The following is a 15,258-nucleotide window of genomic DNA, read 5'->3' as shown; positions in this document are numbered from 1 at the left end:
TTGAGAAGCTTTATCCTGCCACACCCGTATGTACAGTACACAATGTACTATATCAAGACCCATGCCAAGAGCTCCACATCTCTAATCGGGCTGAAAAACAAAGTAATATCAGGTTAATCCCAATTCTTAAATTAATCAACATCACATTGTCTCCTTTGTGTAAAAACTACTTTCATACTTTTCTCCATTTTCTCAATTTCCTCATGTTCCCTTTCTCTTTCAACAGAAGGGTCCATTTTTCCTATCTGGGGACCTCCCTGGTAAAGGTAAAGTGAAACACACTTTACCATCTTGTAGGGGGAGTTAAGAAGAAAGTATCTAAGAGATTTACACTGGGGGGAATGGCAGGCCAGGAAGAGGGCTACCTTTGGAGACCCATAATCCTGCCTCTCCCTACCCCGAAGCCCATCACCCACAACTAGGGGGACTGGTAATTCTTCACTACATGGCCCAAAGGTGTCACCAAAGAAAAAAAAAGAAGAAACCCAGCTCACAATACTTACAGCATGTTGGAAAGGCTTGAGAGCCCCAAAAGACATGTATGTAAGTTCCACTTGTCCCTTTCTCCCCTCAAGCTCTTTTTTTTGGCACAGGGTCGGAGGATGGTGGGAGACAGAGATGAAATACACAGCCCTGGCTGGTGAAGCATACATCTTTTAGCAGAGCCACCCAAGAAAGCAGGTGGTTACACGGTTACAGGACCACAACAGGGGTTTCCAGGTGGATAGATCTTTCCACAGAAGTCAATACACAGGATGCTCAGCCACTCTGCTTCATCATTACCCTTTCTTCCCTACAATGACATGGGAGGTGGGGAGCCATTTCCAGGCCATCGCTGCTGTAGCACAAGAGTCACTCCTACTTGAGTGTCCGTAAGATGAAGATGGAGGCAGAGGAAAAGAAAGAGCAGAATACAGATCCAAGTGATGAAAGCTCCCACTCATATATTGAGCACCAGTCAAGTGCTTTGCATGTTATCACCTCATTTACTCCTCCAGGGATCCTCTGGCACAGGTGTGATCTCCCCAACTTACAAAGGAAAATTCAAAGGCAGAAGAGTTACAGAGGCAAGATCTAAGCTCAGGCCAGAGGTTTAACCCCCACGTTATGCTGCCCTTTGATGTAGAAAGGGGAACATGAGAGGAAGTTGCTCCAATAGATGACTATTTCATTAGTCAGATGCAAGAAAAAAAACCATCCTTGCAAGGGGATTGGTCTAGGACATCCCCTCTGTTGGTAGGTAAATGAACAAAAATCCTCTTTTGGTCCCACGTACTTCCTGTATATGGAAATTTAAGTTTATGAATATAAAAGAAAAGCATGGCAGAGCAAATGGGGGAGGGAGGCAGAGAAAGATAAACAGCAACAATTTGGTGGAACACGGATCCACACAGCCACAAATGTCCAAAGGACAGACACTCTCTTGCAGTTCACTAATATACACTGTGGTTACGAACATCAATTTATACACACACGGAGAAGATGTTTAAAGATTACTTTGAACTCAAATAAGTTAAACGTGCCTAAGATTATACTGGCATAATTAACCTACTGGGGGCTATCTTTTTTTTGAGAGGTGGGGGTGAGGGCAGAGGGAGAGAGAGAATCTTAAGCAGGCTCCCCACCCAGCACAGAGCCTGATGCGGGGCTTGATCCCATGACCCTGTGATCATGACCTGAGCTGAAATCAACAGTCAGACACTCAACTGGGCCACTCAGGTGCCCCAATATCTTTCTTTATACAGAAGACAAAAAAGTAAATTTCTGTTTAATCAATTAAAGATCAAGTAATTATAAAATCTGAATCAATGCGATGTGACTATCAGGAAGGCTTAAGGGTAGAAAGAGAAACAGAATATAAGTAAATTCAAATTGTTTCTTCACACCTAGGTTTGGTAGTAGTGAAATTTCTTTCATCTTCAAACTTGTAAGGAATCCAGTAACTAAATGCCGCTAAATGGTCTGTTCTGTTTGAGTAAATTTCACTTACAATGCTAAAAAATACTTATTTTTTGACACGGATGTATATACTATTTTAAAAATCATCCAGGTGGTTACTGGCCATTTGAAATAAACATACATTGGATTCTACAGGAAAAAAGACCCCCACCTCCCTTGGGAAAGTGTATTAATATAAAGAAATCAATTGGAAAAAAAAAAAAGAAATCAATTGTAATGAAATAAGTTCTGTGAAATTCTTATTGTCAGTTCTAGAAATTTATCCTCAGAAAGTCTATCAAGGCTGCATTTCTCTATTTGTACACAGTATATCATCACTCTCTTCTCTTTAAATCTCTCAGTGGCCTTTGGTCTCTTAAAAACAGTATTATTTTGGCTGAATCTGAGATCCCCATCCTATTTTTAAACTTTTCTCTAGTAAAAGCCTCCATAATCTTCTTAGTGATACTAACTAATGAAGCCCAGCCCACAGAATAATGAATCCATTCTAAGGTGAACTAAGTCTCAAGGCAGATGGAGTTTAACTGTTTGCCACTCTCCATATCTTGGAGCATTGAGATCTCTGATCTGGGTAATCTGATTACTCCATATCTAGATGATCTTGTTCATCTGGTTTACAGCATGGATTCCCATTGGTCCCAGGGGGATCCTTCCCCAAACAAACCTTCCCTTTCCCCATTCAATTCAACAGGCATTTACTGTGCATGAATGGACAGCCTCGCTTCTTAACTCTTTCCATTAAGTGCAGAAGCACTTCTAGAGCACCAACAAGACTTTCCTTCTCTGTTCAGCTGTCCGGGCCTGGATTCCACAGCAAACACATCAAATCAGACGGTTAAACCCAGAGCTAATTAGAAAAGAAAGCATTGCTCTTCCCCACTCAAGGATTTTTCTGCCAAAGCACTTATTTTTGCTGATCCATTTATGCAATCCCACATTCTAAGAGAACATTTTGTCACAGATGATTTAGTGTTGTAGCTCCCTGGAGCATCTTTCTGTAGCATGCACTCATTGTTTTTAGGAATCTACGGTCTCCCAGGCAAGATTTGAGAGGGAAAGAGGTTTAATTAGCCACAAAGCCATCTCTCATTATAAGACCCCAAATTCCAAAGAATCATTAATGAAAAAAAAAAAAAAATCCCAGATTAAACTACTAAAACCAAAACTTTTAGGAACCTTGAGGAACAGGGGAACTGTCTGATTTTTCAGGAAAGAAAGTGAGACTGGATTCTCATTATGAGCTGGATGGGTAGGGAGTTGAGACAGCAATGATATTTGTAAAAGTCAGAAGAGAAGGAAAACAAACATTTTAGGAATTTCCACCTTCAGTCACAGAGTATGTATCCACCAGAAGCCAATTTAACAGAAACAAGTACTGTATGGTTTTCCCCCAACAGACACTCAATTCTGCCAACAGTCCTGTAATTGTCTACTGTACATAGCTGGAGGTGGAATTGCACACATTGACTCTTCTTCTTCTTTTTTTTTTTTTTTTTTTTTCAAGTGAACTGGTTTGGGTTAGGGCAACTCCTCCAGTTTTCTGCAATCTTGGCCTGATACCAGAATACCCTTTGGGGGTATTTGGGCGAGTCACTTCACACATGTGCCATTTGGTGTCCCCATCCCATCCCCCAAACCCTGTTCCTATAACACACACAAAGTCCCTTTACTCTAGCAGCATTCTCAGTAACACACACACACACACACACACACACACACACACACACACCTCATATCCACCGTACCTAAGCATGATGTGCAATTAATTCCGGTTTCAGGAAAGAAGGAAGCCACAAATACAAGGTCAGGACTCAAGAATGCAAAACTGTAATAATGATTCCTTTGTCTCTCAGGAGTAAAATTAATAAGTTGGCCAGAAACTTAGCTAAGTATTTTTAGCTTGATATTACTGCTGCAGGTAAACTTATAATCAAGTACTATTTGTATCACTGAGGCATCAATGTTTTCTTTCTTTTTCTCACATGCATATATACACACATAACAGCAACAACAATAAACAAAACACACTCAGAAATCAGTTCAATACACTTGTTTGCAAACCTAGTAAGCTTATAACAGAGGCATTTAAAAGTGATGAATGTTAATGGGTTGGGTTTATTAAAATCTATTTTTCTACTCCTGTGAGACCAGGCCTGCTTTTGGACTTTTAAATTCTGAACCATTCAAGTCCCTCAAACTATGTCCTTGCCAAAGACTGTTTCCCCCAGTCACTAAAACCATAAAGCCCAAAATGATGGGCTTTATAAGTGAAACCTAAACCCTTTGTTTTTGAATTACTTTCCCTAGATCATTAGAACATTGTGTTTAGAAAAGCTGTTTGATGTTCAAGGGAGAGTATTTATTTTCAAAATAATAATAATAATAAGGAAGTCCCGGTTTGCCAGAGGAAACTATTGTGAAGTATCTAAAAATGTTTCAAATCCAACCTTGAACCCAACTGGAAATGTCCACATGCCACTTCCCTCCTCGCAAACCTTCAATGGCTCCCCACTGCCTCCTGGATAAAGTTCAAGCTCCGCAGCCCAGCACTCCTGAAGCTGCCAGCCTGCCTGGCACCTGCCCCTCCAGACTCTTCTCCCCGACTCCTTCATATGAATTTCCCGTACCAGCCAAACTGGATCTACACCTTGTTCCCTAAACACCCCGCAGACGTTCCTGCCTCTACAACTCCGCGCACCGGCTGCCCACTCACCACTCCGGCTCTCCACACCTCTCATTCCCAGGCCCAACACAGGCTCCACGTCTTCCAAGAAGAGGTACCTCAGACGCTCCTGCCCCGGGCGCTGGCTGCTTCCTGTGAGGTCTGGCCCTTCACAGTGTCTGCCCTGCTCCCTTATTCATTTTTAAACACTTTACTCATTTTCCTGATTACTCTTCCATCTCCTCTTTTCAGCAGATATTGGGGGCCTCTCGGTCCCCATCATTTGGCACCAAGGACATGCTACGCTGTCCTGTCACTCACCCTTTTACCTAAAACCTCTATCTTCCCCACTAAATTGCCATCTCTTTGAGGCCAGAAGCCAAGTGGTACCCTTGTCTGTCTTCCCCAGGGCACACACCACAGACTGAAAGCTGATGCTATTTCTGGGAACCATCCACACTGCTCCTAAAAATGCCTCTGTTGCTCCCTAACCTTCAAATCAGAGAAAAGGGGAAAGTAACAGAGCTGACCTATGGTGCCACAGTGGACCCTTCGTGCACATTAGCTTTAGAAAGCTCACATAGCCCAAGAAAGATGCTACCCTACAGATGAGAAAATGAAGGCGCAGAAAGAGTAAGGATTTATCCAGTATGGGAGCATTTGGGGGAAAGAGGAAATATTACTCTGGAATGCTTATGCAAAGTATTGCCTGTGAGCAAGGGGATGAACTAGACCTCTCTCCTCCTCCCGCAACATAACGTGCCTTACAGCTTCTTTACTTTCTTTACTCCTGAGGTCATTATATTGTCTTCAAGTGTAATTACTTAATGCCTGTTATTAAAAATTCAATAGTAACATCAACTGATGGATTTTACTTGCAAATATGTCACTGAGAAGCCTTCTAATCAGGAACTTATTTGAACTGCATTTTGTTTGTTTCAGTTTTCACCTCGTGAGCAAGGAGGAATGCATACAGGTTACAGTTTAGCTACCCCCGGTTACCTAAAACTCAGAGGCTAAGTGGGGTAAGCAAGACTAGGCAGAAAAGCAGAGGAGAGATTCAAATGCCTTGACCAGAGGCCTTAATGGGCTAGGAAAGGAAGCGTATACAGACCTGCCTGGAGACAAACGCTAGGTCCTCCTCTGAGAAAGGAGATCAGATGGTAATGAGAATGCCACACACAGCAGCTGTTATTGAGCACTTACTGTGTGCAAAGCACTGTGCCGAGTACTCTACACGCACCGGCTCACAGGACCTTCCACGGTCCCATGAGGCCAATCCAGAGATTATTTCAAAGTTCCAGATGGGAAATCATTTCAGTGATCTGCCTGAGACCACAAGCAAGCAGGGCAGTCAAGATTTACACCCAGGTTTGTTTGTTTATTGGATCTTAAGCTCTAAAACTTTGCTATATTGCCGGTAGAGAGTGGTCCCAAACATTGGGCATTCTCACGGATGCCGTGAACAGTAAGCTGGTGAGCACCTAGGCCTTAAGGAAAATTAAGTTTATTCCAAAACAATGGTTTCATGGCTTCAGGTCAAGACATTTGCTGGGATAATATCAAATATAATACATGAACAATATTCTCAACCATTTCCATTACAGAATCCAATGTAGACCTTGTATCTCCCTGTCCCTCTCATGTTTTTTTCCCAATGTTTTTTTTTTTTTTTAATCTTACTACTTCCCCTGCTACTTTCCCTCTTCCCTCCATTTTCACTGCTGAGACATTAAAAAAAAAAAAAAAAAAAAGGCTCTTGGGTAAGAGTAATTAAATTAGTCCGGTTGCAGAAGAGGGTTCCAGAGAAACCTAATAAATCACCGCTGTCTTTTCATCCTCTGGCTTTCTACATCAGGATGTTATCAATGCTTTTCTCTTCCCACCTTCCCCACCCCTTTCTTTCTCCCCTACCTAGTTCTGTCTTCATATTGCTATTTTTCTAGTCTGGTAGGCACAGTGCTCAACTCAGAAGACTGTGCCAAGACCCTTGGCAGGAGCTGGCCTACAGGAATCCGCCCGCCAGGGCGGTGCAGAGAAGACAGGGCTGCTGGGCAGGCAGGCAGGAGAGAGGGCCGAGTCTGGGGTCTGGCTACAATGCTGGACCGAGCTGGCTTCCTGCATATGAACTGCCCTACAGAGCTCAGCTTTCTCCTGCCAGGGTCGGGATTACAATTTCTTGCTGGCACTTGCCATAGTTTGCCTGGGAGGAGAAGCAAGGATTGGGGTGGGGGATGGAAGCAAGCCAGCACACCACCCAGGGTTGGGCAAGCTCGACGGGGCACAGCCACGTGCCTGAAGCACACGGTCACGCAGGCAGGTGGCCAGGGTTGTCAGGGTTCACACGAGAGCTGGGGCGGGGGGCGGGGGGGGCCTTGGGCACGGAGTGAGTGGCTGTTTCCATACTGGCAGACCAGGAGCTGCTAACCCAGAAGCGATGCTGCTGGGTTAACACCAGGAAGTCACTTGTCCTAACCCAGAATGAAGGAGAAAAGTCAAGCAGGCTACACAGAATAAGGATTAGGCATGCTGGAGAAAAAAAAAAAAATGCATGTCCTATTTTTGCAGAGAGAAGGGGACTGGATGAAACAAATCCCTAAACGGAGAACAGGGGTTGGGAATCCAGTTGAGTTCTCTCCCCGCTCCCATGCCACTGACATCAGAACAACAGCTCCAGGCACTGAGTATTCATGTGCCATACACGGTGTCAAACTCTGTCAGGCGTTACCTCATTTAACCGCAAAAACCCCAAGGGAGGGGTCTATCATCTCCATTCCAAAGACACATAAACTGAGGCTTAAAGAGGTAGGGAAATTAACACTATGTTGCATAGCAGGCCAGTGTGGGTCCAGGACGTGAACCCAAGCCCCCCGAGGTCCAGGGCTTATGCTCTGAACCGCCACCCAGCTTTCCATACCTATCTGAAAATACCTCTTGCCAGGAGACTAGAACACTATCCTGGGAATGTCACAACAGGTCAAACCCAGCAAAATAGGGCAAGTCTGTCCTCTATAGGGTGTGGGGGGGAAGATAAACTCTAACAAGAAACAGAAAAAAAAATCTGCCTGCCTCCAAAGAAAGCTGGACTCTCTCCCCTTGATGATGTCCTTGATCCCAATGAATGTAAAACACTTCCAAGATACTTGAGGCACAGTGCACAGCAACGATCAATCACGATGCTCCCAACCTACAGACCTACCAATGTGCTGGGTGGGAAAACACAGAACCACATGCCCTCACAGGGAGGGAGAAACTGAAGCTTCTTCTCATGATGTTGAGAAAAGCAAGAGAATCCTGTTGCCTGGGCAGGACCTCCCATAATCCCAGAACCACCAGCACAGAACTCCCCTCTGTCATTACCCAGATCCCAGGGCCAGCAGGTTCCTTCTGTGCCAAATCCTTAGCACAAAGGAAGGTCAGCAGAAACAGAACACAAATTCCATCTTGCAAAGGTATGATGGGTTCTCCCCCATCTCCCCACTCTGCTTATACCACCCGCTTACGCCTTCCTCTTCCTACACACCACCACATAGAAAGATTTTCACTTCACTCTGTCAGCCTTCATCATGACCCGGTGTCTGTGCCCAGAACTAGAAAGACAGCCTTCTTAATTCTCAGCCGAATATGGGTCTAACAGTGGTAGGACACCCCCAAGCTATTCAAAGAAAAACCACCAGAGGAAACGATTTCAAATCTGGCTTTACAAGCATGTGATTTAAAAATAACTCTGCCTTTGTCTGCTACAGATGACTTTCCCTAAAGGGACTGCTGTCCTTAAAGCAATCGCTCAATTCTCCGGGCAAACAGATTCTTATTTTTCCAGTACCCAGGACATACCTCCAGGAGAACACTCCTGGGTACTATCTCTGATAGCATCTGAAAGGCAAACAGCAAAGCCGTCAGGATGACTCCTGCCATCTCGGCTGACCTGGGACCAGACCATCTGGGATGCTGCCCTTCAGATGACAGAGGAGACCGTGCAGGTGGCTACAGCATCCAGCAACCAGCACTCTGCTTTCATCAAGATGTCAACCAGAAGGCTTGGCCATCACCCCATAGCCACAGGAGGCTTCGACAGATTCCTGAGTTACTTCAGGGAAACTGGATTTCTTTGGATATCTGATTTATCCTTTGATCAGACAGTAGACAGAGGAACAAGGACGAGTGCACAAAGCAGGAAAAGGGGTCGGGGGGCAGTCATGGTGAACAGTAAGAGAATTCAGAAGAACGCTCACCTTGTCGTTCCAAGACACTTGGGGTAGACCTAGAAATGCAGTAGTTGTCAGCTCATGGCTTAATTTCCTTTCAACCAGACAGGTGGCCCTAATGACACAATGCTACTGAGCATAACTCAAAGATGCATGCTGAGCAAATACAGAAAGCAAATGTTCAATAAAATTGTTTTGTAATTACCTCCTGATTCGCTGGATGTCATAGCTTTATCAACTAACAGCATAGAACTATGCTTTATTAACATGATATTTCTTCTTGGCAACATAATGCCTCCTGACCTTCTCAAAAGTTTTGCCAGTAAGTGTTACAGGAGGCAAAAAGCATCCGGGTGTATGTGACAGGATGTTGAGTCGTGCCCAGGATAACTACACCAATTTGCTGCCCCAATTGAAAGTTCTCAACAGGGGTGTCCCAGGGGACATGTAGCAGTGACTGGGGGTGGGGGGTGGTGTGTGACTGGCATCTAAGGGACAGGAACCAAGGATGCTGTGGGACATGCAACAACGCACAGGACACTGGCCCATGGCAAAGACTTACCTGAAGCCTCACCAGCGCCAAGGTTGGGAAATCTTGGTCTAGACTGAAATAATATAATTCCCAGAATGCTCAAGGCTACACCTGTGCTCTTGCCTTCTGAGGACTCCCTTTCCTCAAGATCCACTTGGCATGTCTACTCTGGTCTCTACTGTGATTACATGGAAAAACCAAGAACCGTCTTCCTTTTCAGTTTTGTTGGTGACATACCATCCGTCAAGTCCACATCCCTTAGATTTTTATTTTGCACATAATCTTTATAATGACCAACCCTGTACAAGTTGTTACAGCAGAGTGTCATTGTCTCTATACTTGGTATTTGAAGAAGACCTTTAGCTTTTTTCCCTTCTTGTTAGGAGTATCACTGAGTTTCCAATTCAAAAAAGAAGATTATTTTGAAGTATGTTTCTGTTACCAAAAAAAAAACAAAAAAACAAAAAAAAACCCCAAAAAACAAAAACAAAACAAAACAATAACAACAACAAAAACACATTTAAATGAAGAACTTATTTCTAGATTCCAGTTCCCCCTTGGATCCTGGTACCTTTCCCCTGTCACCTGACAAAATGATTTCTGTGGAAACTCAGAAGCCCTTTGTTGTGGATTACAAATCTGATTGGGGCATCCCAAGTTTTTGAGTCACTGATTAATTACCGATTCTAACAAGCTCTGACAAATGACTTCTAAGAAAGCCTCCAAACTTCAAACCTTAATTCTTGATTGTCAGTAGGAACCAAGATTTGGGGACCCACTGTTCACGTGTCTTTTCGGAAAAAATACAATACTTCTAACATGGCACACATCTTGTATTTGTCAGGGGGTGGAGAAATACTTGTCAATTGAGTATAAGTGTTAAGGCTGCAACACACCAATCCAATAACTATCGGCCAAAATCTCTTGTTATTTCTCTCCAGAAGGGAGGAGGGTTATCAACTGTTCCTAAGACAGGGTTGAAATCAATGATAAAAATTGACACAGATAATAACAGTGACAACTATTAGTAATTATTTGACTATTTATGTATATTATATATAATTTTCACACTAACCCAATCAAATAAAAATTATATCCTTCAAAGGGAAGGGAAACTGAAGCCCTGAGAGGTAATATCACTTTCTAAAGCTACAAAGTAGTTAAATCTCATTCTACAGAGTAGAGTGACTGAGATACAGGGCGCCTTCTCACTGGGGCTCCAGCCCCTTCTCCCTGGTTTAAATGTTATTTCACTCACTATCTGTTCCTGGAAAGAAACAAAACCATGGCACTGTCCATTCCAGGAAACTAGGGCTTGGGGTCACATCAAGGAATGTGTTCCCAAGCTTCTGCAAGCTCCTGGAGTGGTCAGAAGTTAAGACTTAATTCCATTCTAGCCAGTGGCTTTGAGTTATCATTCAAAGTAGGTTTCAGAGCAGGGGGCCAGCACAGAAAGATGTTAAATCCAATACTAATATTTCAAGGCAGGGGTGTTTTCTTCCTCCTTTGCATCATTTCCTTCCATTTTAATCTTGCTCTGCATGTGACATAAATTCTATGCGAGGTGAAGACACAGAGTTCAGGAATGATCTCAAGCACAAATCCCCCATTGTCCTGCTTTCTGTCTTCCCCTGCAGCAAAGGCCTTCAGCTCAGTGACCTTCCTGACAATTTATCTGGCTGAATCTTTGTTCCTGGTTACCTGTGCACGTGAAATGGTCTTTCTTCCTGTTCATTTTGCACTACAGAGTACTAACAGCATAAAGCCAGGGCTGAGCCACCTCAAACCGTGTCTCTGTCTGAGCACCGAGCCATGGGTTTTGAAGTACTGGACATTTTGGGTGATGTTTCTGTGTAATATTTCAACACCATTTACAGCTGACCTTGTGGGCTTTGATAGACATGGGTTCAGTATGACAAACAGGTGAAAATGAAAAAAAAAAATCCATAAGAACAATCTGGTTTATAGAAATAATAGAGTTCTGGCCCTGAGAAAGGCTAAGCCACACTTACAGTGAGAGGTGCTTGTAGACTCAATTTCTCAATGAGAACACAAGAGGAAAAGGATGAAAAAGTGATCGGCCCCCCACCCCTAACTCACATTTTTTTTCCCTTCAGACGAGACAGAAATGAACACAGGTGAACCACAGCCTTAGAGAGAGCCTACCCGCATCATTCATCAAGGTCCTATATCATGTATTGGGAAAGAGGGGAATGGGAAGGAGAGGAGATAGAGAGGTGCCTACATATCCAAACCATTAACTGTAGGCTGGTGTTTCTTAAACTGAAGCCCGTGGATCAACTGCAACAGAATTGCCCAGGTTCAAAGCACATATTCCTATGCCCTCATCCCAGATCTGAAAAATCAGGATTTCCAGGGGGGAGGTCCATAGAATCTGCATTTAGCCGACTCTCCCGGAGATACAGATGCTCACTGATGTGGGACAATCATGGCTGTGGGTGAAATACAAGATTCCTCTTTCAGAGCCAGCCAAAGTCTCCCTGATCGTGAAGATATTTCTGCCATCCCCATCCCGCCCCTCCCCTGCACCCTCTTCCCCATCTGAAGGGAGAATCTTTTTAGAATTTACCTGGTCTGATGGGGCTCTGCATACAGTTTGGGGACGGGATGCCAGGGTGAAGGGGTGCAGAAGCCCGACTGCTGAGGTCCATGACGGAGGGGGCGGCAGAGGAAGCCGGCTGCAGCCCAGGAGGGTGAGGGCTGTGGTCATGCTGAGACGGGCTGGGGGGAATGCCATTTTCTGACAAAAACTCCTCCAGGTCCATGTATTCCAACTGGAAAGTATCTCCGTCATAGGGAAGGGTTTTGTCCCATAAGGTGGGTCCCAAGAACGCCGACTGGGGGACCGTCGGGCTATTACTCTCATCATCCAGCTTCTTTTCCTTGTCTTTATCTTTACTAAATGCTGCAGAAATGAGGGAAAGTTGGACTTAACAAAGGGAAAAAAAAAAAAGTGGCTTTTTTTTTTTTTAATCACTCCTCCTGGCCTCTGCTACAAAACACCACCTTCAAACCGTTCTCACAAACCCAGGGGATCTTCTTGGGCTGCTGGCTTTTGTGGATCTAGAGTTAAAAGTTCAGACAGGACATGGATCTCTGCCTGTTTTTCAACATCTTCCTATTTACTTTGGAAAGAAAGCACTAGTCCTTGGGACAGGGTTACAGACTGATCTAGAATATAAACAAAGGAACACAGTTTTCAGTACATTATTGGAGGGGACAAATAATTCAGATCTACAGTGGCAAAGTAACACCTGCAGTTATATACAATGGCTGTGATTTTTAACAAAACAGCCAATAGCCAGGCATGGTTTCTCTTCCAGGAAATTCATTACAGTAACAATATGAGGTCATTCAGACTTAGCCAGTGAGCTAGGGATTCTAATTTTGGTAAAGCAGGGACTCTCCACCCTCCTCTGAAACCATGCATTGAGCACATACTATATACCTGCTTCCTTCCATAAATTATGTCCAAAAATCTCACAATAAATCTGCAAATCGCTATTGTCCCCATTTATAATGAAGAAATAGAGGCTCTGAGACTTGAAGGAACTTGACCAATGCCTCACATTGGCAGAGGAGAAAACAGAACTGCCGGAACCCACATAGGTTTGCTTTTAAAGCTGCTGGGGCACCTTGCATTTTACAAAAGGAGGTTTTTGTTTTTGTTTTTTAAGTGTTTTCTTCCTCCTCTTCCCTAAAGGCTTAAATACGATCCAATTCACAAAAATTATACATGTATGCAATCTGTCAAAAGAACAGCTATTGGAAAGCTCGTTACATACCTATAAGGGAGGTATGCAGCTATGTCCTACCTGTAAGAACCGCTCACCCCAGGACGTCTTTAAACAGTGCTCTGGATTTTGCCCATTCTAGTACTCAGGCGCGGGTGGAATCTGGGATCAGGGAATCTGGCTTCTGAGTTTCTTCCTCAGAGAAACACAGCCTCCGCTGCCATCCATTCTAATCCTCTAGTCTCATCTCCTGAGAATCTGACTTAAAACACCCACAGATGCAAAAGACTGCAGGCAGCACCTTCCTCCCAAGTGCTACTCCTTAAAGGAGAGTTAAGAGGGAAGCTGCTTTGCAGACGGCGAACCAAACCCCTCAACTCTTGCAATGCAACAGGTTGCCCCCTGCTAGGAGAGAAGATGCGAGTACTCCCAAGCTCTTTGTAACCAAATGATCTTTCAAGACTTTTACACTAGAAGCCGCACCATTTGCATTTGCAACTGTGATATCGAAGGCATGAAACCGCATCAGCCCAACTGACAAATCCCTTGGCGGCACCAGCTCAGTTCCGCGCCGCCTCTCCCGACCCCTCCTCTCCCGCTCCAGCCAAGGTTGCCTGGGGAGGTTTGGGACTTACCAAGAAAGGGCTCAAGCCAGAGGAGGCTCCTGCGCGATTACACGTGAGCCTGCTCCGTTCTCCCCTCCCACCAGGAAAAGTGCACAGGGAAAGTGTCAGAGCTGGAGGCGTGCACAGCTTCCCGCCCGGAGACCACTCCCCCTCCCCCGCCAGCCCCAGCCCCCACCCCCCTTTTTGAATTACCCTTCGCTAGGAAAACACGCGTCTCAGCTCACGCCTCGCAAGTTCCTGATGCTAACTAACACACAAACAGTAGCAAGATCCCAATACCCGAGGTACGATGCGAGACCACCTACCCCCCCCCCCCGGAATAAAACGAGGCCCCCTGTTTTCTCCTCCCCAGACTGGGCAGCTCTGCCCTTACGCGGGCGGTTTCACTCTGCGTGCGGGTGACCCTCAATCTAGGGAACACTGACCTGTCAAGTTATGACTCCCACCTGCGCCGCGGGACCGGGACCCGGCGAGCCTGGGTCTGTCCCAGCGCTATATTAAACGTTCCTCAGTGAGGGGATCCCCCTTTTGGGGGAAGAGGGAGGGTGATGGGTGGGCTCCTCAAATTTCATCAAAGCAGGGATAGGGTGCCAGGGGACAGGGAGGGAGGGTATGGATGCTCCAGCAGGGTTGCCCAGCCAAGGAAGGGGACCCCAGGGAGCGTCGTTTCTTCCCAGAGCGGGGCAGCCAGGAAGGCAGCGCTCACCGTCTTCGTGGTGAAGGGGGAGCTTCAGCGGGTTCTCCAACAAGGACCTGAGCACGCCGTAGGGAGGCGGAATAAAGGTGGGATTCAGGGGGAGCGGTCGGGACATTTTCTCCATCGCGATGCACTCAAATGTTTTTCTTTAAAAAGAAAAAAACCCAACCGCCCCCCAAAATGTTGCTGAGCTTTTTCCTCCGTCCTTTGCCAAAAGTACTCGCTTTCAAGGCGGTGGAGACAAGAAAAAAATTACTTATATCTTTATAAATACATCTGCATAAGAAAATAAAAACAAAAAACTTTCGGGTTCCCAGTGCAGACGGTCCCCGGAGAGCGCGCCAAGTGCCCGCAGGCTCCTGGGCGACGTGCAGGATGCTCTCACCTGCCTTGAACCCCTCGTCCTGCAAAATATTCAAAATTGCGAAAAAGAAAGAAAAAATATGCAGATAGCTGCAGAAGGGCGGAAGGCACCGCGCCGGCCCGGCCCCCACGCGCCAGCACCCGAGGCTGGACGCCGTCCCACCCCACCCCCCACCCCGCGCCGGCGGCCGCTGCTCCCCCGCGCTCCGCGGCCCCGCAGCGCCGGGCTCAGCGCATCCGGCGGCCCATGTGCCGCGGCCCTGACAAGAGTGACGTCAGGGTCCGCACCGCGCGCCGATAGGCGTGCAGGGGCGGGGCCACGCGCGGCCCCGCCCGCCTGCCCCGCCCGCCCCGCCCGCCCCGGCGCCACGTGTTTAGCGTCGTCGCGCGCGCGGATTTTCCAAGGCCATGCAGCGCTGAGCTGCAGTAAAGAGACAGGTGCCAGATCCCTGGATC

The 15,258-nt window shown here is 45.9% G+C and overlaps 1 protein-coding gene across 2 annotated transcripts in view; it reads right to left on the bottom strand.

Moving 5' to 3' along the window:
- The window catches only part of HLF (HLF transcription factor, PAR bZIP family member), a 49,960-nt gene extending 34,996 nt beyond the window's left edge, over positions 1-14,964 (bottom strand). For both annotated transcript variants that reach the window (XM_049636459.1, XM_049636460.1), the window contains exons 1-2: positions 14,449-14,964; positions 11,952-12,287 (exon numbers count right to left, since the gene is read on the bottom strand). In XM_049636459.1, coding sequence (XP_049492416.1) covers positions 11,952-12,287; positions 14,449-14,563 — 451 coding nt within the window. In that variant the 5' untranslated portion in view covers positions 14,564-14,964. The remainder of the gene's footprint in view (positions 1-11,951; positions 12,288-14,448) is intronic.
- Positions 14,965-15,258: the final 294 nt, after the last annotated feature.

Source organism: Panthera uncia, chromosome E1 (assembly GCF_023721935.1).
Source record: "Panthera uncia isolate 11264 chromosome E1, Puncia_PCG_1.0, whole genome shotgun sequence".
Classification (NCBI taxonomy): Eukaryota; Metazoa; Chordata; class Mammalia; order Carnivora; family Felidae; genus Panthera; species Panthera uncia.
This window is presented reverse-complemented; position numbering and strand designations above follow the sequence as displayed.